The 25119-nt window shown below is 31.2% G+C and overlaps 2 protein-coding genes across 2 annotated transcripts; both read right to left on the bottom strand.

Moving 5' to 3' along the window:
• Positions 1–667: 667 nt before the first annotated feature.
• Positions 668–3780, bottom strand: LOC133700506 (protein FAR1-RELATED SEQUENCE 6-like). Its single transcript, XM_062124056.1, has 2 exons — positions 3531–3780; positions 668–2974 (listed from the first exon to the last, which is right to left on the bottom strand). The coding sequence occupies exon 2, from the start codon at positions 2972–2974 to the stop codon at positions 1001–1003; it is 1974 nt and encodes a 657-aa protein (XP_061980040.1). The 5' UTR covers positions 3531–3780; the 3' UTR covers positions 668–1000.
• Positions 3781–19176: 15396 nt separating this feature from the next.
• On the bottom strand, positions 19177–23411 carry LOC133702358 (protein FAR1-RELATED SEQUENCE 8-like). Its single transcript, XM_062126695.1, has 2 exons — positions 23196–23411; positions 19177–21583 (listed from the first exon to the last, which is right to left on the bottom strand). The coding sequence occupies exons 1-2, from the start codon at positions 23202–23204 to the stop codon at positions 19394–19396; spliced, it is 2199 nt and encodes a 732-aa protein (XP_061982679.1). The 5' UTR covers positions 23205–23411; the 3' UTR covers positions 19177–19393.
• Between the last annotated feature and the right edge of the window lie 1708 nt (positions 23412–25119).

Raw genomic sequence — 25119 nt, 5'->3', positions numbered from 1 at the left:
TTCGTTTCTATTAATATTTTCAAACTAATGGGATTTTTTTTAACTACATCTAATGCACATATTCTATGCAATAGAACGGCATCATTTTAAATAAAGATTGATAGGAAAATTAATGAATATTAATTAATAGGTCTTGCTTGAGAGTTTTCTATAACAATTGGTACCTTATTGGTAACCATGATTCATTTGTGATCCAATTTAGACGAGTACATAGGATGGAGACTAAATTGAGGTATTTCTACAATAAACCAAATAGAGTTACAACTAAAATAAGTGAAAATACAATGCCAAATTCACTTAAAATTAAATCAATAAAAAAGAGATTATGCATATAGTTCATTGTTTTAGATGTTGAATTAGTAAATGCATGAATGAAAATCTAAAGAAGTAGGAAAAAGGAAGAAAAAATAAAATATAAAACATTAAGGAAAAAAATAAATGAGATTTCTCTGTTTAGTTTAGGTATTTTCCTCAAAAAAATAAAAAGTGAAGGGAAAGTTTCCATTACTTGAGAATATATAGTATATAGATTGAAAAAAAATAATAATTAAATCTCACTATTTTGCAACCATGCATGAGTCACTTATAAATAAAATGTTATTTAGCTTATGATGTAAATACCTCACAGGTTGCTAGAGACTTTACTAGTTAGGTTGAAGCAAAGATGGGAGATGAAGATATTGTGTATTTTACACTCTACAAAATAACAGGTACAAGCCAACCCTCAGCAAAAGGGAGAGGGAGGAAAATCATAGAAGACTGAAATTATTTAATCAGCCATCACCTAGCTACCCTATGGTTCCAATGCAGTAAGATAATGGCAACAAGAATTTGGAGACTCTGCTCCTCTTATTGTTTTTGTATAAAGAGATGCTCATCCAACTCAGAATCCCTAGTCTTGCAATTGCAAGTCCAACAGTTCAATCTTGCCACCCTACCACAGCCCTACAAGACTACAATTATATTTACAGAGAATTTGCAGCAGCTTCCCATGGCGGGATTATGCTTGCTTTTCTTCTACCTCACGAACCCTATTTTGCGACTCTTCAAAAGCTTCTAGTGCGACACTGTAATGTTCAAGAGAAATCACCCCTTCCTCCACAACTTGTAAAGCACTTCTATACAATTGATTAAACCATTGCATATGATCGGTAGAATCAACATCATTGGAACTATGGTCTGGAATATACAAGCGCTTGTAATCCTTTTTCCATCGTGGCAGTATATACTTACATGGGATCTCCTCTACTCCATTGAAGTTAAGCACACACAATGCATGGCGGCATAAGTACCCATAGAAGTTGAAGCAACTGCAGATGCAACGAACCTCTCCTGCACTTCTGTTGTATAAAACCTCAAAGTCTCTAATTTCCCTCCTATTACTCTCACCCAGGACACGCTCTTTGACCAAAAATATAATGATTGGCCCGTCAACGTGTATCTGTGTGGTGCTAAAACAAGAATACATTTCTTCCACCTCAAATTGGAACTTCTTGAATATTTCCTTGCTGTACAACTTCGACAGCTGCAACTCAAATGAACATCTGGTTTTCAAAGCGGGGCCTACGCTTCTGGACTCAATATCTGCAATAGTTTCTTCCTTGTGCTTTTTTTGTAATGCTAGTTCATACTTGTCCAGAAATTCTTTTAAAGGAGTTTGTTTATGCACGTATCTCTCAAAAAATGGATTTAGGTTCTCACCTGGCCGTGCAGCGGACATTCCAGCAAAAACTGTGTCTTTTAAATAAACAGGAGCCCACCGAACACGATCTTCATATAATGACTGAAGCCATTTATGATCACCAACTCCAAATCGCTGGACCATAAATCCCCATGCTACTTCAAATTCAATCACTTTCAAAGTTTCATAAACTGCTTTCATAAACGCTTTTTTTATAGCATCATAGTGGCGCAATCCTCCCAGTTTTTCTGGTACTCTTTTCATGATATGCGACAATCCAAAACAATGATGAGCTCTTGGAAACGCCTCTGCTATTGCGGTTTGCAAAGTTCTACACCTGTCCGTAATAATAGTTTGTGGACTGCAACCTGACATGCATGTAATCCATGCCTTGAACAACCAAATATAAGATTCAGTTGTCTCGCCTGCAAGTAGGCCGCAGCCCAGTAAAACAGACTGGCTATGGTGATTCGTTCCAACAAATGCCACCAGTGGGATCTCAAATTTACTTGACAAATACGTGTTGTCAATATAAACAACATCACCAAAGTAACCACAAGAAGCCCTTGACCTAGCATCAACCCAAAACACATTTCTCAGATGCCCCTCATCATTGAGATCCATCAAATAAAAGAAGTTTGGATTCGTCAACTGCATCCGACAAAAGTAGTTATAAATAGCCTGTGCATCACCCCTTTTAAGGTTCAGTTGATCAGGAAGTTCAGAAAAATTCATAACATCTCTTGCATTCAGACTTGAGTTCCCATTACCTTCTGAATCTATGACAAGTGCTCGATACAACTTAATGGTACGTCCCTCAGCATCTGAACTTGAAAGGGACTTCCTTTTGTTTCCAGTACTCACCTTCTTAACAGGTCTGTATATCTTAGCCCCTAACGAGTGGTTGTGTTCAAGCATGACCTCTAACACCCTCCACCTCTTGGAGTCCGCCAACCTCATCCTTACCATTGCAGGACAACCAGTTCTTGTTTCCTTTCTTAAACGATTAACATCTTTAATTCTTTTAAAACCCTGACTACTGCAACAAAGCACTGCGCCATATTTCTCCCGACTATTCCGCTTGAACCATGAGTTCTTCACCCTAACACGAAAACCCACTTCCTTGGCATAACAGTTGTAATAATTGTAAGCATCATCATAAGACTCAAACTCCATCCCAACCGCAGGAGCAACAAATTCCTTCTTTTCTTCAGTCCCATCATCCAATTCTTTTTCCTTCTCATTCAATTCACCATTAGTCAATCGCTCATTACTACACCCTGCTTCAGCCATCTATTATATCACCAAAAATAACATGATGAAATATTTAGGCTCCAATCAATTACTTGTGGGAAAGTTTAAAATTTTTCCAAGAAACAGAAAACTAAAGAAAATGCATTTACTAACTAAAAATGAAAATGCATGTTTCTTGAAAATTCTCCATTTTTTTAGAAAATTGAAAAACACCATCCCTTGCTTCCTCTAATATTTTATGCTAAAGAGTCCCTTGTTTTTTTTTTTTTTGTATTTAATAAAAATGTTTCCTTAGTTTGTACAAAAAAAAAAAGAAATTCTGAGGGTAAACACGACCTAAATCATCGAATTTGTTAAATTTTGGTAAAATCCTAGGAACCGAAAGACTCAACCTAATCAAAAGTGAATTTCACCGAAACAAAGGAAATCTGTTTTTTTTATTTGTTTAGAATATTTTTCTTTTGTGTGTGTGGATATATATCACACTTCCGGAACCGAAACAAAAGGGATCGGATATATTAAAACAAACCCTAATAGATGAAAGAATAAGCATAAATTGAATGCAAAAGAGCTGGGGAATTATGAAAGCACTTACCGGCTGGGAACACGGGCTGATAATCCGGTGACCTGAGAAAATCGCAGAGGCTACTGTGACTGTGACTGTGACTGTGATATGTACGGGTGACTTTAGAATTTCCGTATGTCAGATCGTTTCCGGCTGGTTTCTTCCGGGTGTTATCAAGTCAGCCGCTGCGGTTGCGCCACATCTCTGATAACAAATAGGGAAGACGTCCCTTCTACCACACTATTGGTGACAGAAGACTTTTTTTTAATTATTATTATTATTATTATACAAGCTAGTCGGCCGCTGTGGTGTGCAGGTTTGTTTGTTGAAAATTAATTTTGTTTAGGTAAATAAATTTTAGAAAAATTAAATTTTAAAAAAGTAAATTTTAAAAATATAATTTTTAATATTTGGTAGTGTAATAAAAAATGAGCTGGAAAATAACTTATTAATGTTTTATTTTTTTCAAGTTTATTAAAATAATGAGGAACAAATCTTACAAATTAAAAATTTAAATGGGAATGAAATTGAAAAAAAATATAATTTCATAAATTATCTCAGATAAAATAAATAATAATTAAAATAATAGAGATCAAATAAAAAATAAAAAAATTGAAAGATGAAGAAATTAAAATGATAATAATTAACATTTCATAAATTATTTCAAATAAAATAAGTAACAATCAAAAGAATGAGGATCAAATTTGATAGATAAAAAATTTCAATAAAAAAATGATAAGAAAAAAGCAAATAGAAATTATAAAAATAAGGACCAAAGTTAATATAAAAATTAAATTTTAAGAGATGAAATTAAAAAATAAATATTCAAAACAAAATATATATATATAGCAATCAAAAGTTTGAGGATCAAATTTGATATAATCAGCAAATAATGACATTTCTAAATTTTTCACAACTTCCGGAAAGTGTTTTCCGCCCAAATTTTCCAGGAAAACACTTTCCTGAAAACCAAGCCAAATTTTCCTTTAACTGGAAAGTGTTTTTCATTGACCAACTTTTCTAATAGCAAACAAACACATGAAAGTTTGGAAAGTGTTTTCCCGGAAACCACTTTCTGGAAAACAAACACAGCCAAAAGGAAAAATACTTTCCTGGAAACCAAGTCAAATTTTCCTTTGACTTGAAAGTATTTTCCGTTGACCGAAAAGTGTTTTCCTTCAACTAGAAAGTGTTTTCTGTTGACCACCTTTTCTAATGGCAAACAAACACAGGAAAGTTTGGAAAATGGTTTCCTGGAAACAACTTTCCGGGAAAAAAACATGACCTTAAAATCTTAGTAAATTTAGTCATTTTACGTAAATTATATATAAAGCTAAAAAGCAGTGTACTTTTATGATTACTGTATATTTTCTTTAAATTATGGACCGTATCAATGTAATTTAAAAAAAATTACTTTAATTTTTAAATTTTTATTTTGTATGATTTAACCTTTTGGAGCTCACATTAGCCTCCAATTATATTTTTTTTAGAGGAGAGGATTGAATTGAAAGTAAGGGTTTGAAGTGAAAATCTCAGATAACATGGAGGGTGGGTTGAAAGTTTCATTGAAACATTCATTTTAATCCCCTATATTTTTTAGGTATAAGACGATCAAACATTTGAATTTCAAGACAATATATTTTGGTACCTAACTTTATTTTTCTTTTTTTTAGTCCTTTTCTGTTGGGAGGAGAGCGAGGGAGTCATTGGATTTTGGTCTAGATAGAGAAAGCGGTCGTTGGAGAAGATTCTGGCCATCAAAATGGTTGATTTTTATGTTAAAAGGTTCCATATGATAGGGGGGTTATGTTTAGGTGTTTTTTTTTTACCTTGAAAACACCTAAAACAACATATCTAAACTTAGGAAGAATTTTTATTCCGGGTAGATTTCAGGTTTTGGACATGGAGGGTGGGTTGAAAGTTTCGTTGAAACATTCATTTTAATCCCCTATATTTTTTAGGTATAAGACAACCAGTCATTTGAATTTCAAGACAATATATTTTGGTACCTAACTTCATTTTTCTTTTTGTAGTCCGTTTTTGTTGGGAGGAGAGGGAGGGAGTCGTTGGATTTCGGTCTAGAAAGATAAAGCGGTCATTAGAGAAGATTCTGGCCATCAAAATAGTTGATTTTTATGTTAAAAGGTTCCATATGATAGGGGGGTTATGTTTAGGTGTTTTTTTTTTTTACCTTGATAACACCTAAAACAACATATCTAAACTTAGGAAGAATTTTTATTCCGGGTAGATTTCAAGTTTTGGGGGGGGTTTGGCTTTTTTGTGGCCATGAATTGGTTTTAACAAAATCTCTAGGGTGTTTTGGTCAAAATGGGTTGAAAATGGGATATTTGGTGAAAAACAACGTACCCCGTTTTTCCAGCCACCACAGTGGCTGGATTTTGGGTTGAAGCAGGCGACACATCGGGTTTTTTTTAATATTTAGGGTGGACGACGAGGAATGCATTTTTTATTAATTTTCACTTTTGTCACACGTGTGCGGCATCTCAGCGATCAATCCACTCTTAAGTATTGTGTCTATCTGGCAAATATAGGGAGACAAAGAATTCTTGTCTCTTATCAGTGGGAAAGGAAATAAAAGTCGACACCTAATATTTTGGTCACTAAGAACCCTAACTGGTCTCAAAGAGCGGGTATGGGGACTGGTTGCGTAAAGAAAAGGTATTAGCACCCCAAATACATCTTACCTAAGGTAAGCTGCATTGTTTAATTGTCTAATAAAAATCTAAGGTCTTGTTTGTATTTTCAATTGCTGGTTCATCTATGGTTTAAGAAAAGTTCTCTTAGGTAAGGAGATTCTTATCTTACTAGGTAAAACCTAACCGCTCTAAAGTCTATACATAAAAGAACAATATTTTTAATATCATGAATACATCTTACGTGTAAGTTCGTACTCTTTAATATTAAAAGAAAATGAAATATTTTTTTTGAAATTTTTGAAATATTGGTCAAGTTCTGTGACTTTAATAAACTGGTTATATAAAGTCAAAATGCATGCTAAAACATGTTTTTGAATTATTTTTTATGAAAATATGATATAAAAAAATTTTCTTTGAAAGACTTGGTTGTATGCATGAAAACAAGATTTTTTTAAATTTTTTTTGTTTTAACATTTCGGAGAAAACTAGATATTTTAATATCGGATTTGTACAAACCAATATTATGCAAAATTGATAAAAACGCGGAAAATCACAAATTTTTTGAAAAGATTTTTGGAATTTTTTAATTTTTTTTTTGTCTAGGTCGGTGTTGTTCGGCCCGATGAATAGTGGAGCAGCTCTCCATTGTTCACATGCAATGTGAACAACGGAGAGTGAATTAATTCACTCTCCACTGTTCATGCAAAACAGTGGAGTAGCCAGGGAATGAAGAAGAAAAAAGGGAAGGGGAGGAGGGCTGACCTGCGGTTGCTAAAAGTGCTGCCGGTGGCGGTGGAGACGATCAGTCGTTGGTTCTAAGCGGCGATGAAGCAACCAATCATTGATGGTGTCTCGAGGTGGCGGTGTTGCATCCAACGACGGAGAGAGAGACCAAAAGAAAAGGAAGTTATTGTTCTTCTCTTCTCCTCTGTTTTCTTGTTTTTTGTTCTTTTCCTTTGCTCAAATCTTCCCTTCTCTATTCATTTCCTCTGCTCATATATTCTTTTCTCTATTCTTTTTTGTTTTCAGCTCCTTTGGTTCTCAAACAGACGTCCCCCTCTGTTTTTTTTTCAACCGTGAAAATGTCTTTTGGTTCCCTCTGTTTTTTTTCTCAACCTGCACTCCGTTTTTCGTTTGTTTTTTTCGTTTCTGTTTTCCATTCTTTTCTCTCTTCTTTTCCTCTATTTCGCCCCCTTACCCACCAATTCCTCTCTTTCTATTGTATTTATAAGGAAAAAATAGGGAGAGAGGTCTATTATCCCTGTCCAATCATGGCACAGGGGTAGGGGGTGGTCAGGCGGCCACTGGGAAGTCGCCTCAAGGCTGCTAACAGGGCTTGTCCCTTCTGTATTTTCGTTTGGTGGCAAGTGAGCGGCATGGGTTTTGTCAGGGTTTGGGCAAATGAGGAGAGAGCAAGAAAGCGGGAAAAAATACAGCGTAGCAAAGCTATTCTTCCCTTGCCTCTGTGTATGCAAGGGAAGAAGGAGAACAATGCCATTCAAAACGGCATTGTTGTAGTTTTTTTTTAAGAAAAAAAAATGAATATTGGAATAACCCAAAAAAATGGGTTATGACAACTTTAATCCTCAAACTTTTATTTTGTGTGATTTGACTCTTTGAAGCTCAAATTATCCCCCAATTGCATATTTTTTTAGAGGAGAGGATTGAATTGAAAGCTAGGAGACTGAAGTGAAAATCTCAAGTAACACAGGGGGGGTCGAAAGTTTTGTTGAAACATTCATTTTAATCCCCCATATTTTTTAGATATAAGATGATCGGTCCTTTAAATTTTAAGACAATATATTTTGGTACCTAACTTCATTTTTCTCATTTTTCAGTCCTTTCCTGTTGGGAGGAGAGAGAGGGAGTCGTCGAATTCTAGCCTAGAGCGAGAAAGTTAGTGTTAGGGAAAATTCTGGCCCTCAAAACAGTTTATTTTTATGTCAAAAGGTTTAATATGATGAGAGGGATTGCGTTTAAGTGTTTTTTTTACCTTGAAAACACCTAAAACAACATATCTAAGCTTGAAAAGAATTTTTGTTCCGGGTGGATTTCAGGGTTTTGGGTGGTTTTTTGGCTTTTTAGTGGCCATGGATTGGTTTAACAAGATCTCTATAGTGTTTTCTTGGTGTTTTGGGTCAACAATAGGTTGAAAATGAGATTTTTGGGTGAAAAACGACGGCCCCTGTTTTTCTAGCCACCACAATGGCCGGATTTTGAGTTGAAACAGGCGACGCATCATTTTTTTTATATTTGAGGCGGATGAAAACATTAAAAAAAAAAGCTTCTGCATGGGCCTGGCATTGCAAGCCCGAGCACGAGCCGTTGCTTCATTGTGCCAAGCGATAAGCGTGGTAAGCTGGGTTTGGCTTACCAGGCCCACAAGCGTCTAGCCTGGTTTTTTTTAATTTTTAAAAAATAATGCATTTTTTATGTATATTTTTTCAAATAAAGTTTTGCTTTATGTTTTAATTAGATTGTGATTATTTTTAAATAATATTAAGTATGTGTAGTTTTAAGAGAGGTGAGTATGATTCATTTATGGTGTTTTCATAATTTTATAAAGACTATTTTTTTTATATTGGTTTTTTTATAAGATTTTTCATATGTGCAATCTTGCATTATTTTTTTAAAGTATTGTTTAATAAATTTTATATGTTATGTGCAGCCTTGCATTGTTTTTTTTATATATATATAATTATTGTTCAATAAATTTTATGTGTGTGTTGCTTTCTATTATAAATTTTATATTTTTTTCTATTACAAATTTATTTTGATAGAGGAATTTATTAAACATGACTAGGTAAATTACCCGTGTTGCGTTGTAAGATATCTTCATCTTTATTTTTCAATTGATTTTATCAATTTTATTATTGTTTATTGTTGATGAATTATTATTTTTTTCATTACGATATACAATGGTTATTGGGTTGTTTAATTAGATGCACGCATAAGTTTTTCGATTTACATCTTGGAGTTATATATATGCAGAATCTGGTGGAGGAAACTATTTGGCCAATGCTTTGTTTTTTTTTTAACTATTATTTACTTAATGATATAATAACAAAAATAAACATTCATAAAATTCAGCACCAACCAAATGCTAGGACTTTTGTTTAAGACTGAGATAACTTCATAAAAAATAAATCAAAATAAATTATGAAGACCAATTCAAAATCAACCAAGTATTAAATGATGAAATCGAAAGATAAAAAGGCAAAAAGAATTCACTAAAAAAAATTAAAATATGGAATTTAAAAACAAATGAACTATTTGGCTTTGTTATTAAACTCCAATCTAGAGGGTCAAACTTGAAATCTCTCAACCTGACTTCTTGCTTAACTCAGGTTTAAAATTAAAATTAACTCATATAGGAGTTGCCACTATGTGATCAGGTTCACTTAGTGTGTCCAAAAGCAACCTAAATAATCAAAAAATTCAAGATGATGTCATTTTTTTTTTAATATTGAATGGCGACATATTTGATTGATCCAGGTTTCATGGCTTAATTCGTCAAACTCGCAACCTGGATTATGGACTCCACTGGGTTTAAATACTTTATTTTTTAATTATTTTTTATTTAATAATATGATAAAAAAATGCTTATAAAATTGAGCATCAACCAAATGTCGAGATGTTTGTTTGAGGATGTAATGACTTCATAGAAAGCAAATTGAAAAAAAAAATTATGATGACCAATTCAAAACCAACAAAATATTGAATGATGAATTTGAAAGAAGAAGAAAAAACATTCAATTGAAAGAAGAAAAATTGGAACATAATTTTTTATATATATAAAAGAGGGTCCACCTCTTATGAAAAATGAAGCAGGTGGAGCGAACCTTGATTTTTTTAGTATAGTAATTAACAACTTTTTTAATATAGCAATGAATTTATAATTAAATTAAAAACTTTATCTCATACAATTAGGTCAAAAAATAATCAAATCAAAATGGGGAAAAGTATAATGACCAATTTGTAAAAAGAAAAATGAAAAAGAAAGAGAGAAAATACCAAATCAACAAGAGAAAAGAAATCTAAGAACTAATTTATAAAAAAAACAAAAGAAAAGAAAGAAATGAGGTGTAAACAGTGAAGCAGCATCACATAATCTAAGTCTTTTAAAGGGTGTTTGGTTTTGTAGGTGCAATTGAGGTTGGGTTGAAACACAGATTTTTTATGTTTGGATAGGGTTAAACCATACTTTTGTAATTGTAGAACCCATCAGAAATCGAGGTTCAACCTCAGTTTCTTATAAGCTATCTAGACCTGTATTTTGTTGTCTCTCTCACCTCTCCACCCAAAAAAAAAATTACCAATAGTGTTGAGATTTCTCCAGCCCTCATCCCCTCACTTCTCTTCTCTTCTTTTAAATCTCTTTTGCTTGCACTCGTTTTATTACTTTAAGATTTCCAGAAAAGATCATTGTATTTGTTGTAAATGAGGTAAGATTCAATGATCTTCTAACTCATTGATCAAAGAATAAGATTTGAAATGGTTTTCTTTTCATTTTTTTTCAATTTCTAATATCATGCCCCCTTACCCCCTTCTTCAATCTTCCTCATCAAATGATATTTTACTTAGATTTGCCTATGATGTTTTCTGACAATGCTTCCATTTTTTTCATAAATAAACCGCAAATATATGTGGTTTAACTGAAAAGATAACAAGTAAGGGTTTGGGAAACATAGATGGTTTCAACATAGACCATGAGTTTGTTCCTGTCCATCCAAAAACTTGTTTTAACTAACTACATATTTCAATTTATGTAATGCTTGATTAATTATTTTTCTTCTGATTAATTATCGTTACTGATAATTTATGTTTGTTTGGTCATGTTTGTTTTCCTTAAATAAATTGTATTAAAAGCATGCAACTGAAACATATTGTTCAAGTTACATCATTGGTTTAATTAATTTTTTGATTAAAACCTATTCTTGAAGGTAGTTACTTTTTTCTTTTGAAATTTTAATCTTTTTTGCATTAAATTATATGTGATGGAGTTTTGTTTGTTTGATTAGTTTAGGTTACCTAGGTTCTGCTTCCTGTAAAATGGCTTTGCATTAGTTTAGGTTACCTAAGTTCTGCTTCTTGTAAAATGGCTTTGTAATTTTTATTTAGGTTAATGCTTAGATTTATTGCTACTTTTGCATTAACTTATATGTGAAGGCAATTATGAATGCTGAAAAAGCTATTTCTTATAAACTGCTTTTGTATTGAGAATTGCAGTCTATTTTAGGTGTTTATAATTGAACTTGGATTTTTAAAATGTTATGTCTTTAACAAATGAGTTACAAGAGCTCTAATTACACTTGTATAAACATAGAATTGAACCTAAAATTCAAAATTTTAGCTAAAGCAAGCACTCAATAGCCCTTGTTAATAATTTTGTTACTTCTTCTTATAACACTTTAATAATCTCAAAAAGGCAAGATATATATATAAATTAGGAGAGCAAAATAGCAAGAAGAACATGTCACTCTTACAAGTATCTTGAAGTTACTAAAAAGGAAAGAAGGGGTATATAAGACCATTTTTCTCTATAACACAAAGTAAATATACATCATCACAATACATGACTAGAAACTTGATAAACCTACTTAGGATACAATATTCCTTATTTATTTTATTGAATTTTTCCATATGAACCTCTCTTCAAACATTTAAAAAAAAAACCATTATACAAAATAAAAAACAGCTTATAAGCAAAAACCTAGAAAAATATGAAACCACGAAAGAAGATAAGAAGAAACAAAAAAAATTCAACTACCCATCAATCAAAACTAGTCACGGCAACAAGGGCAACGTGTTAGTCCATTCTCAATGCAAATTTACTAAGAAAATAGTGGAAATAGTAATTTGATGTCAATTTTTAATTACTATTTTGATTTTTAATAATTGATTTCTTTATTATCAAGCTTTGATGAATGTTTTAAAATATAGAATGAAAGGTACTGAATCTATGGATAAAGCGGCTTGGACAAAGAAAATATTGCATACATTTTGTGACCTATACAATAAGTTCATTGACATGAGAATAAGACCTAAAACTTATTTTGATAAAACAGGTTAGAAATTTCTTAAAATATTATTCAAAGAACAAACCGGCCATGTATTCACCAAAACACAACTGAAAAAAAAATGGGATGGATGCAAAAATGATTGGAGGATATGGACAAATATTATTTCTGAAATTAGTGTGGGATGAAGTAGTGAATTCGGAACAATCTCGGATAGTGATGAGTTGTAAAAAGAAAATTCAGGTTAATTTTCATGATCTTAACTATTTCATTTATTGTTGTCCTGTTTCTTAAATTGATTTACTGTATAATGTTGCATTAATTACATATATTTCTTTTATGTAGGAAATTAAAGGAGCCAAAAAATTCAAACATGTTGGTATTGAACCATCTTTGAAGATCAATTTTGATGGAATGTATTCCAAAAATTTTGCTACTAGAAAGTATGTGTGGGCACTATCGTCAAGAGTACTTGGTGGCAATGATAGTGTTGATCCTGGCACTAGCAATGTCAACATTGTTGAGGCTGATTTGGAGGAAGAAAGTGGTGATTCAGAGGAGGATGGGATTTCAAATTTCATAATGACATTTCTTGAATGGTTGGTGGGGTGAATATGTTGAGCAGCAACAACACAAGGAAAACAGAAAAAGGAAAGAAAGAGATCTTTCTAAGGTTCGAGCTAAAAAAAAAGACGTCTAAAATTGGCTTACAGTTAATGTCAATGTGAGATCAACTATTTAAGAGTATGTCGACTAGGAGTAATTTCACTTCTTTGCATATAGATTGGCAAGGCTGTAGTTTTCTTGAGGTTATCGCTGAACTCCACTCAATTCCTTAAGTCTCAATTGATGATGATTTTTATGACTTTGATATAGAGTATCTGAGGTTAAAAAAGAAAAGAGAAATATGGTTTAGTATGGGAGGTCTTGAAGAGAAATTGAAATGGCTGAAAAGAATGTATATGTTAAGTGGACATTCTTAGCTGACATGATATGCCTCTTTTTCCTAAATCATTAATTTATTTATTGTTTTGAAATGTTAGCTAAATTTAAGGTGTCTTATTATTTAACATGCTTAATAATTTATTTATACATGTTTACACTTGCAAAATAATGAGTTGACAGTTTTGAAAAGATTATTTTTCATTTGATGCATTCTTAAAGTTGGTTTTCATTCATTTATTATTCAACATTTGAAGCTGTCAGATGTGGGCATATCCATTTCGGTTGTTTTTAACTGCTTTATTTCTTTATTTAAATGTTGTTGTAGTTTTGAACTTCTAAAGTGATTTATTGGATTGTTAGGTTGTCTATATTTGTTTTTATTTGGATTGTAATGAACCGCGTTGTAGACCACATTAATTATTGTGGTTGTGAAGGTAGTGGTGCCTCGATAGGAGATGGTGCTGCTGGATATGACGATGATGAAGATGACAGTAACAATGATGACGATGATGACAGTGACAATGAAAGTGATGAGGATGATGATATTTTTTTAAGGAGACAGTTTGATACGTAGAAATTAATTACATGCACAGTTGGAGATATAAACATGAATTATATTAATTATATGCATAAAGAATCATATATGGTTTCATACAATACAGAGATGTGTAGGTTAAACAAAGTTTTAAGAGGTCATTGGAAACGATGTGTTAACATGTTTAGAATGGATACAACCACTTTATTGAGTATATGTATTGATTTAGAAATATATTATGACTTAAAACCTTCAAGAATGATGAGCGTTACTGAAAATGTGGCAATGTTTTTATATATAATAACATTAGGGCGTCAATAGGAAAGTGCAAAAGAGATTTCAGCATTCAGGTGAAACTGTTAGTAGATGCATAAAATAAGTCTTTAGAGTAGTATGTTTGTTTGCTGTAGAAGTCATAAAACCAGTAGATCCTGAATTTACCAACACCCCAAGAGAAATTACAATGAATCCAAGATATATACCACATTTCAAGGTAAGATGTAATTTTTTTAATGTTGTTAAAATGAATATCACTTTTTATTAATGTTTGTAATTAATTAGAATGTACATTTTTTTCATATAGAATTGTGTCGTACCTACATATTATCTAATAATCAAATTTCATTTATCAAAAAAAAAGGTGTACCAACATAAAATATTATGGTTTATTGTAGTTTTGACATGCAGTTCACGTTTATATGGGCAAGATAGAAAGACAGTGCACACGATACACGTATGTTTCTTAAGGCTATTGACAATAGTGGTATAAAATTTCCAAAACCATCGGAAGGTTATGATTTGATATAAATTGAAGAGCATCTAGTATAAGTTTAATAATATGCTTCTTTAGTTATTGATTTAATGAAAAAATTAGCATGTTGTTCTTAATTGCAGGAAAATAATATTTGGTTGATATTGGATATCCCAATGAGTATAGATATTTAGGTCCTTACAAAGGTGGTCAGGAAGAAGTGTTTAATTGTGTGCACTCATCATTATATAATGTGATAAAACATTCTTTTGAAGTATGGAAATAAAGGTGGAGAACTTTATAAAACATGCTCACTTATCCATACAAAATGTAAGTTCATATTATAGTTGAACCAATGACACTACATAACTATATTAGAAAGATGTTACAAGATGACGTGGTTTTTGTAAAATATGATTGCAATTCTAATTTTGTTTCCGATAATTTTTTTCTAGACGTTGTTGCTCGCTCGGATCGCAGAGGCCTTCATATATGGATTTTGTACGCAAATGGAATTGCAAATAGTTTGATGGGACAATAAAAGAAGAACCTAATGTAAATGAATTATTTATTTCATTATGTAATAATAATAATAATAATAATAATAATAATAATAATAATTAAATCTATAATATTTTAATTGAAAACAAACTATATGTGTGTGTGTGTGTGTATGCGCATGTACTTTTAAGTAATTTCACATCCAAACATCAATATGAAAAGCATATTAACCAAACACGTGAAACTGTTTTTTGTTCAACCTCAATCTCAACCATAATTTTAACCAAACACATTAATTTATTAAACGAACCTCAATTAAAAATTATTTTTATGAAATTATTTTTCTCAAACCACGACAACAATATCAAACACACATTTGTTTATAGGTAATGAAAAAGAAAAATGTAATTAATGCCTATTCATATATAATTTTTTTTATCAAATATAATCATTATTGTCTTCAATTTTTTTTATTATATAAGTATTGATTGATTCATTTTACTTTGTATTTTGTTTAATATTGGTTTGTCCATCCATCATAACATAACTAATTTAATTTATATGACCAAGTGATATATTATATGTGATGCAACATTATAGATAGAACCACATGTTGAATGTCATTTAATAGGATTCACATCACATTGGATTTCTTGAGTGTTTAAGATGAAAAGGTAAAAAAATTGAGAATGCATCATTTTAGTATTTAAAATTTATCATGCCTCACAATTGAATATTTAAACTCTTATTTTTTATAGATAGTCTTTTTATATTTTGAAATAGCACAATCAAATGCAAAAATAGATCAAAATATGAATTGGGTATTAAGCATAGTTAATAGTTATTAATTATTAACAAGAATTAAAACACGTAGCATTTTCACTGCATCAATTCTATTAATTCTACTGTACAAACTTTGTGCACTCTCTCACATTTCAGGGTAAATTAGAGCAATGTTGTTGTTTTTTCTCATGTTTTATTGTGGATGGGAGCAATGTCAAATTTTTTTACTTTGATCATTAATATTTTTTTCTGTTCGGTTGCATCCTTTTATAGCCAAATTAATGGTTAATTTCTTGTAATTTGCTATAAAAAAACACAATTACAAAACAAATAACTAAAGAGCAAAACAAAGAGAAACCAAATGACCGATTAGAATTTGGCATGAAAATGTTCACTTTGATCCACCTACTTTCATTTAAATTTCTTCTCTCTACTTGGTTTTTGAGATTTGATTTTGATCTAAAAATCTATTTTGTTTATTTTTTTTAATTTCTGGATTTGAGAGAAGAGAGATAAAGTCATCAAAAAATAAAAGAAGAAAGAAAAAGTTGTTAATTAGCTTAATTTCAACAACAAAAAAAGTTGGTTTTGATGCCACTAAGTTCCTTTCAATGAAAGAAGTTCCATTAAGTTTTTTTTTTTTTTTTGGCCTTCATCTTGCTAAAGAAGTAAATTGTGGCTTGGAAAGGTTTTTGAATTCTGGTTGATTTTTTTTAAACCATTTTTTGCTAATTTAAAACCATTAATGGATTTATTCAAATTTCTAAGGTGTTTATTAGGTGTTTTCGAGTAAAAAGATAGTTGAAAATGAGTTTTTTTATTAAAGAAGTTGGAACTCTGGTGATTGTAGATTAATAAAAAGTGACCCGTGATCTGGAATTGTTTATTTCATTATGTAATAATAATAATAATAATAATAACAATAATAATAATTAAATTTATAATATTTTAATTGAAAACAAACTATATATGTGTGTGTACATGCGCATGTACTTTTAAGTAATTTCACATCCAAACATCAATATGAAAAGCATATTAACCAAACACATGAAACTATTTTTTGTTTAAGTTCAATCACAACCATAATTTTAATCAAATACATTAATTTATTAAACGAACTTCAATTAAAAGTGATTTTTATGAAACTATTTTTCTCAAACTACAGCTACAATATCAAACACACCCTATAGGTAATGAGAAAGAAAAATGTAATTAATGCCTATTCTCATATAATTTTTTTATCAAATATAATCCTTATTGTCTTCAATTTTTTTATTATTATTTATGTATTGATTGATTCATTTTACTTTGTATTTTGTTTGATATTAGTTTGTCCATCCTTCATAACATTATTAATTTAATTTATATGCCCAAGTGATATATTATTGTCACATCACATTAAATTCCTTGAATGCAACATTAAAATGAAAGGGAAAAAAAATTGAGAACGCATCATTTTTAGTATTTAAAATTTATCATGCTTCACAATTGAATATTTGAACTCTTGTTTTTTATAGATAATATTTTTTATCTTTTGAAATAGCAAGGTCAAATGCAAAAATAGCACATTCCAACAATTTTTTTAAAATTTTTGGTTGATTTAGATTTTGTAAATAAAAATATGTTTATTTTTTTCGTTACCAGTATATTTTGAAGGGTTTAAATTGCGGTTTGCTAGTTGCATCTATAATTGTCCTGGTACTAAAATAACCTTTAATTGTGAGGTATTTACATGAAAAAAGATATAAATATATAGGGTACCCTCCCTATTAAGCATAGTTATTAATTATTAACAAGAACTAAAACATGTAGCATTTACACTGCATCAATTCTACTGTACAAACTTTGTGCAGTCTCTCAATTTCAGGGTAAATTAAAGCAATGTCATTTTTTTTCTCATGTTTTATTATGAATTGGAGTAATGCCATTTTTTTCACTTTGATCATCGATAAAAAAGATTTTTCTCTTTGATTGTATTCTTTTAAAGCCAAATTAATGATCAATTTCTTGTAATTTGCTATAAAAAAAACACAATTATAATACAAATAGCCAAGATGCAAAAAAAAAAAAAACCAAATAATCGATTAGAATTTGGCATGAAAAGGTTCACTTTGATCCATTTACTTTTATTTGAATTTCTTCTCATTCTACATTTTTTAGATTTGAGTTTTGATCCAAAACTCTATTTTTTTTATTTTTTTTAGTTTCTAGATTTGAAAGAAAAGAGATAAAATCTTCAAAAAATAAAAAAAAATAAAAAAAGTTGTTAGTTAACTCAATTTCGACAACAAAAAAGTTGATCTTGAGGTCAATGGGTTCCTTTCAATGAGAGAAGTCTTATTAAGATTTTTTATTTTTTTTTAGCCTTCATTTTACTAAAAAAGTAAATTTTGGCTCATAAAGTTTTTTGAATTCTAGTTGATTTTTTGTCTGAAACCATTTTTTGCTAATTTAAGATCATTAATGGATTTATTCAAATCTCTAAGATGTTTATTAGATGTTTTAATGTAAAAAATAATTAAAAATAAGTTTTTTTTATTCGAGAAGTTGGTACTCAACTATGGTAAATTGTAGGTAAACAAGAAGTGACACATCATCTGATAATTTTTTTAAAAAAAAAAAGTTAATTATCCACCCAACTTAACAAAAAACTTTATGGGCTAAGGGAGGCGTGCATATGTTTGCCTTTTTTTTTTTTGCCAAAAATGGGCTATTTTTCAAGGTACTTATTTATCTTTTTCTTTTATATTTTGATTAAAAATCATTTAAATAAAATAACTTAAATTATTTTTATAAAAATATTTCATTAAATATCATCTAGTTTTGAATTTGTTTTCAAATAAAATTATGATATTTTTTATGATATTAGTAAACATTTTTTTTTATGCAGTCCTTTTGTGATATTTTTTTTCCTTAAAATTTAGTAAAAAAAAATTATGATTGAATAAATAAAATTACATTTGAAATATTATTATTCGGGTTTTACCTAGAAAAAAAAATTTCCTTTATTTCAAATCATTTAGCTTTTTTTATTGATTCTAATTGCTTATGGTTTTTATTAGATTAAGAACCTAGGAGATATATATATATATATATATATATATATATATATATATATATATATATATATATAAAAGAAATGGATAAATTATACTAGGAAATTATTTTTTTTAATGGAATTGAAATAATTACTTTTCTTACAATAAATAATTTTATAACTATATTTGAAGAGCTACCTAAGTTACACAATCTAATATCTTAATATGCTCTTTACCGACTCAATTTCTTGGTTATTAATTACACGCATAATCTTTTCAATTTGCAATTAAAATCTTTCTTAACAAAAATAAAATTAGTCTGCTCCACAGCAAAATAAAGGCACGTGACTAGTCTAATATATTTCTTACATAGTCTGTTTAAGAACATGAAGAGGTATTTTATAAAATTTGATGTTCTTAAGATTTAACTAAAAGAAAGAAAAACATCAAAGAAGGATATTCCATTGTCCAATTGTTCCTTGCTTCATTAATGTCAAAGCATTTGCCTTACTAAAGACATTTTCCTATTTTTTTTCACTGGAATTTCTGCCGCAGCATATGCTCTAACTAGGGGAAAATACTATCTCTGCTGCATGCACGGCCAAAACACACATCTAAGAGCATGCCACAGCAGAAGTGAGGAAACACCACAAAGATTATACATTATAAATGCTTCTCGGCTACAAGACGGACCTTATTCAGTGATTCTTTAAATGCTTGCCAAGCAACCATATATCGATCTTGAGAAATCATACCTTCTTCAACAACTTGCATTGCTCGTCTGTACAAATGATCAAACCACTGAACTGGGTTAGCAATATCTACATTATTGGATCCACCATCCGGTACATAAAAGCGCTTCAAATCCTTCCTCCACCGTGCCAAGATATACAGCGGAGGGATCTCCTCCACCCCATTGTAATTCAGAATGCACAATGCATGCCGGCACAAGTAACCTTTGAAGTTGAAGCAACTACAGATACAACGAACTTCTGCTCCCCTTTTATCATACATAACCTCGAAGTTCTTAATACCCCTCGAATTTTCTTCACCCTGGCGTTCTTGGATCACGTAAGTAACAAGAGGCCCATTGGTATGACCTTGAGTTATGCCAAAACAAGAGGACATCATCACAACCTCATCTTGAAATCTCCTGAATATTTCGTTTGTATACACTCTGGAAAGCTGTAACTCATAAAAGCTACCTGTCCTCAAAATGGGGCTGGAATTCCTCGACTCAAAATCATCAAGAGCTTCTTTCTGGTACTTCTTTTGTAGAATTAGTTCATTCATGTCAAAAAACTCTTTCAACGTAGTTTGTTGACTCACATAACCATTGAAGAATTGGGTGGACTCATCTTTTAGAAAAGTAGATATTCCAGCAAAACTAGCATCTTTGGAGTAAACTGGGACCCATCTCTCTCGATCTTCATAGCATGTTCGAAGCCACTCATTATCTGCAATTCCAAAACGCTGGATCATATCTTCCCAAGCCATTTCAAATTCATCTACCTTAAGAGAGTCATGGATAGTCACGTTCAGCGTCCTCTGAAACCCTTCATAGTCCTGCAGCATGCCCAAATTATCAAGAATCTTGCGCGCAACACGTGACAAACAAAAACGATGGTGAGCACGTGGGAAAACCTCTGCAATTGCACCTTGCATGGCCTTGCATTGGTCAGTAATGATAGTTTGTGGAGGGCGACCCAACATGCATGTAAGCCATGCTCTAAACAGCCATATATATGTTTCAAATGTCTCATCCACAAGCAAACCACAACCAAGTAGAATAGACTGCCCATGCTGATTTACCCCAACAAATGCAAAGAGTGGAATTTCATATTTGTTCAATAAGCATGTTGTGTCAAATATAACTACGTCACTGAAATAACCATATGCAGCCCTAGACCTATAATGTATCCAAAACACATTCCTCAAAAACCCCTCATCATTGAGATCCATCAAGTAGAAAAAGTTGGGATTTGTTAGCTGAACCTGACAAAAATAATTATGAATGATCTGTGCATCTCCTTTTTTAAGCTTCAAGCGCTTTGACCTGTCAACATGCTGGCTACTTTCTCCTTCATTTGAGTTAGTGCTTCCATAGCCCAGTGGGTCCACAGCAGCTGTTCGATACAATTTGATCGTCCGTACTTCTACATCAACAGTGGGCTCCACCTTTCTTTTAGCCCCTGCATCCATCTTTTTGTGGGACTTAGAATTTTGTGCTCTCTCAGGATCAAATAAATGGTTGTGCTCAAGCTTGACTTCATCCACCCTCCACCTATTAGATTCCACTAGCCTCAACCTTAGCATGGCTAGACAACCAGTTCTCGTTTCCTTTCTACGACTGTGCACTTCTTTACTAGTCTTAAAACCCTCACAGTTGCAGCAGAGCACCGCACCACGTTTCTCCTTGCTGTTACGTTTTGTCCATGAGGACTTGACCCTGATAGCAAATCCCAAATCTTTAGCATAGCAATTATAATAATTATAGGCATCATCATATGATTCAAACTCCATCCCCACAAAAGGTGGTGGATAATCCTTCCCTAGGAAGTCACCATTTCGAACATCTTCTACTGTAGCATCGTCTCTGTTGTTTTCAAGGACATGATATTCAATATCAAACAGTTGCTCACAATTGTCCTCCAGGTCATTGCCTTCAGGCAGGTCATGTCCTTCATTCTCAAGGTTTTTGTCTTCTAGTTCAAGGTTGTTGTCTTCTATCCCAAGGTCATTGTCATCTATCCCAGGGTCATCACCCTCAATTTCAAGGTCGTTGCTATCAAATTCAAGATCATCACCTTCTTCCTCAAGTATCTGCTCACTGTTCTGGGATCCTTCTTCTATCTGCAATGTTAAATGAACAACCAATATCAGTAACTTTAGCACAAGCAAGCAACAAATAGCAAAGTCCCTTGCAGTTCTATCATTGAAAGAAATCATTTGATTTTGTACCAAAATCATTCAACTGGTAGTTAGTTGGGCAATGCTCAATCTAGAACTCAAATCAAACTTGCAATGACATCTTTGCATGCTAACTTAGAGGTCAAACTTCTTTACAACATAACAAAAAAGCTTTGCTGAACAAATAGAAACAAGCAGATGACCAGTCTGTCAAAATGATCAGGATTGACATGAACTAGAACAGCATATTTCTATAGCATTATTTAATTAGAACATGGTGCTGGTCTGTGAAAGGCGATTCAGGTGCACACCGAATGAATCAATCCGGAAGAACTAGAACAAATTTGACCAAGCAAAAACCACCCAAAGGCTTGTCAGGGTGGAAAAAAGAGATTCAGATTTCCATGTCTTTTGGTGTAGAGTAAAAGTGTCCATTGGTAGAAGCCTTGGTTTATCGTTTTAATTTTTAAGTTATGGGTGATTTTGGGAACAGTGGCAGAAATGTTATTCGTGGATACCCCAGTTTAATGCAGGAGTCCTAGCAAAATGAAGGTCTTTAACTAGTATTTAGATCCACCTCTAATTTGAATTTCAGCTTCTTAGTCTTAGTCATTCAGCTCTTTTTCCCTAAGCAGTGTAGTTAATTAAATTAGTCTGCACGGAAGTCCAAGCCCTAGTATATACAGTCTTAGTCATCAGTAAAAATACAGATGCAATGCTTTGCATTATGAGAGCAGTCTAAAATTAAGAGATTTGGCAACATATTTTGGTGCTGGTACTGAGTTTACTCCTTGCTCTTTTACCTTATTTTCTAACTTAATCTTCTACCTTCTCCTCCAACCATTCAGATCTCAATTCACACACTCCTCAAATCAGACTTTTCATCACTAATTCCAAGTATTCACAATTCTGCTCACGCCAAATCCTAACTCTAATTCCCAGTTACGCCACCATGAATTGAGTTTTTAATTCTCTATCCTACATCACCATAAATTAATTCCATGCACTCCACTAATCCCGGACTCCTAGAAGCTGTAGCATTAAAAAGAGCAACTCTCACCTAAGGTCATATTCGAAGATGATGTTAAGGGAATCATTAATGTAGCGGATTTATTCATGTTAAACAAGCTTGTGACTGGATTCCAAAACGCTCGTAACTGATAACCACAATTCTGTTCTTGTGTATTGGCTTTGAATTAGTTAATTGCAAGAGGCCATTCTTAAACTTTCTCGTATCAACGGTGAATTCCATCTTTTCAAAAAATCAAGACTTAATTTTCACTTTATTATCATAAGAACTCACTACATCACTTTCTCCAATCACCAAGCGCATTAGGGAAAAAAATGAAAGAAGACTAAAACATAATCTCAAAATTCTCCAAAACTGGAAAATCCCATCATTGTTTGTAGCTAAATACAGTTAATTATGTGATGAATAATAGACAAACAGGCCCAAGAGAACAAAAAAATAAGAAAAAACGTTGCATAAGACTATATACGAAGAAAAAAAAACAGACTTTGAACCCAACAAATTAAAAGAAGAAGAGAGACCGACCTCAATCATTGCCACACCACTTTCTACAGCATAAGCATACCCATTTGATCAGATTCAGCAGCGAAACCCTACCACCCTTTTCTTGTAGAGATGATGGAATCTGGTAAAATACAAGCCAGTCTTCTCCAATTCTTGGTTGAGTTGAAAGGGATTTTGTTTGTTTTTACTTTCACCTCGTTTGAGTTTGAGGGGATGACAACGAGTTAACTACAAAAATAGTAGCTATAGTTTAGTGAGGCAAGCAAATTAGTCCCTAAAGTATTATATATAATATTTGTTTCACGTTACTTGTGTTTTTGAGCTAGAAAGTGAACTAAACACATGATATGCTTGAAGACAATTAATTTTTTTCTTGCCAATAATTAATTATTTATAATGATGTCTTCTTAATATTAATATTAAAGAACTCTAAAACGTGTGGGATATTCCTGTAATAGGTTTTTTTTTTTTATACATGTTTTTTTTTTGGTTTTTTTTTACCCAAAATTGATTTCTTCTTCTTTTTAAAAAAAAAAAAAAATTTTTTCAAAATTATCTTTACTAATTTTTTTAAATATTGAGCTGGTTGAAAATTTAACTATGTAGTTTTTTAAAAAAAAAATATTGTAGATTGCTATAATATTCTCACACATTATTTTCTTTTTTTTTATGATTTCTTTATTCTTTTTTTTTTCAAAATGGTCTTTGTAAATTTTATTTTTTTTATATTAAGTTGGTTGAGAATTTAGCTTTGTAGTTTTTTTAAAAAAAAACAATATGGATTGCTACAGTGTTTCCCCTACATAGTTTTTGTTTTGCTGCAGTGTTTCCCCTTTATTCTTTTTTTTTTCAAAATGGTCTTTGTAGATTTTATTTTTTTTATATTAAGTTGGTTGAGAATTTAGCTTTGTAGTTTTTTTAAAAAAAAACAATATAGATTGCTACAGTGTTTCCCCTACATAGTTTTTGTTTTGCTGCAGTGTTTCCCCATATATTTTTTAAAAAAATTATCTTTATCGAATTTATTTTTTCAATATTGAGCTGGCTGATAATCTAGCTTTAGCTTTCCCCGTATGTTTTTTTTTATTTTTCTTTATTTTTCTTTTTTTCCAAAATTGTCATTTTTTACGTATTTTCTTTTTTTTTGTTTTGTTTTTTTCAGAATTATTTTTGTTGATTTTATTTTTTTACTGTTGAGCTGGTTGAAAATTTAGTTTTTTTATCTTTTTCTTTAAAACACTGTAGCTTTCCCCACATGTTTTTTTTCGCTTTTGTTTCCTTTTTTGTACATTTGTTTTTCATTTCTTTTACCCAAAATTGACTCTCTCTTTTTTAGATAGCCTTTGTCGGTTTTTTTTATATATTGAGCTGGTTAAGAGATTAGCTTTGTAGCTTTTAAAAAAAAAAAATACTATGGATTACTACAGTGTTTCCCTTACATGGTTTTTGTTTCGCTATAGTGTTTCCCCCACATGTTTTTTTTTAATTATCTTTGTTAAATTTATTTTTTTAATATTGAGTTAGTTGAGAATTTAGCTTTAGCTTTAACTTTCCCCACTTTATTTTTTCATTTTTTTAAATTTTCCCCACGTTTTTTCATTATAATTATAATTATTATTATTATTATATTGTATTATATTATATTATATAACTGTTTTTTATTTTGTTTTTTCTTTTTATTTTTTTTAATGAATTTTTTTTGTTTGATTTAGTTTGTTAATGTTAAATTTTTTTTATTTAGTTATCAGATTTTCATGATACGAATCTCGGGTTTGATGGGTTAACCTGATTTGACGAGTTATTTTTTTCATTTAGTTTAGTTTGTTAAAGTTAATTTTCTTTCTATTTAATTATCAGACTTTCATACTTTCATGACATGTATCCTGGGCTTGACGGGTTAACTTGGTTTGATGGGTTAATCCGGTTAATTCTAGGTAAACCCGTT

Source organism: Populus nigra, chromosome 8, assembly GCF_951802175.1.
Source record: "Populus nigra chromosome 8, ddPopNigr1.1, whole genome shotgun sequence".
NCBI lineage: Eukaryota > Viridiplantae > Streptophyta > Magnoliopsida > Malpighiales > Salicaceae > Populus > Populus nigra.
This window is presented reverse-complemented; position numbering and strand designations above follow the sequence as displayed.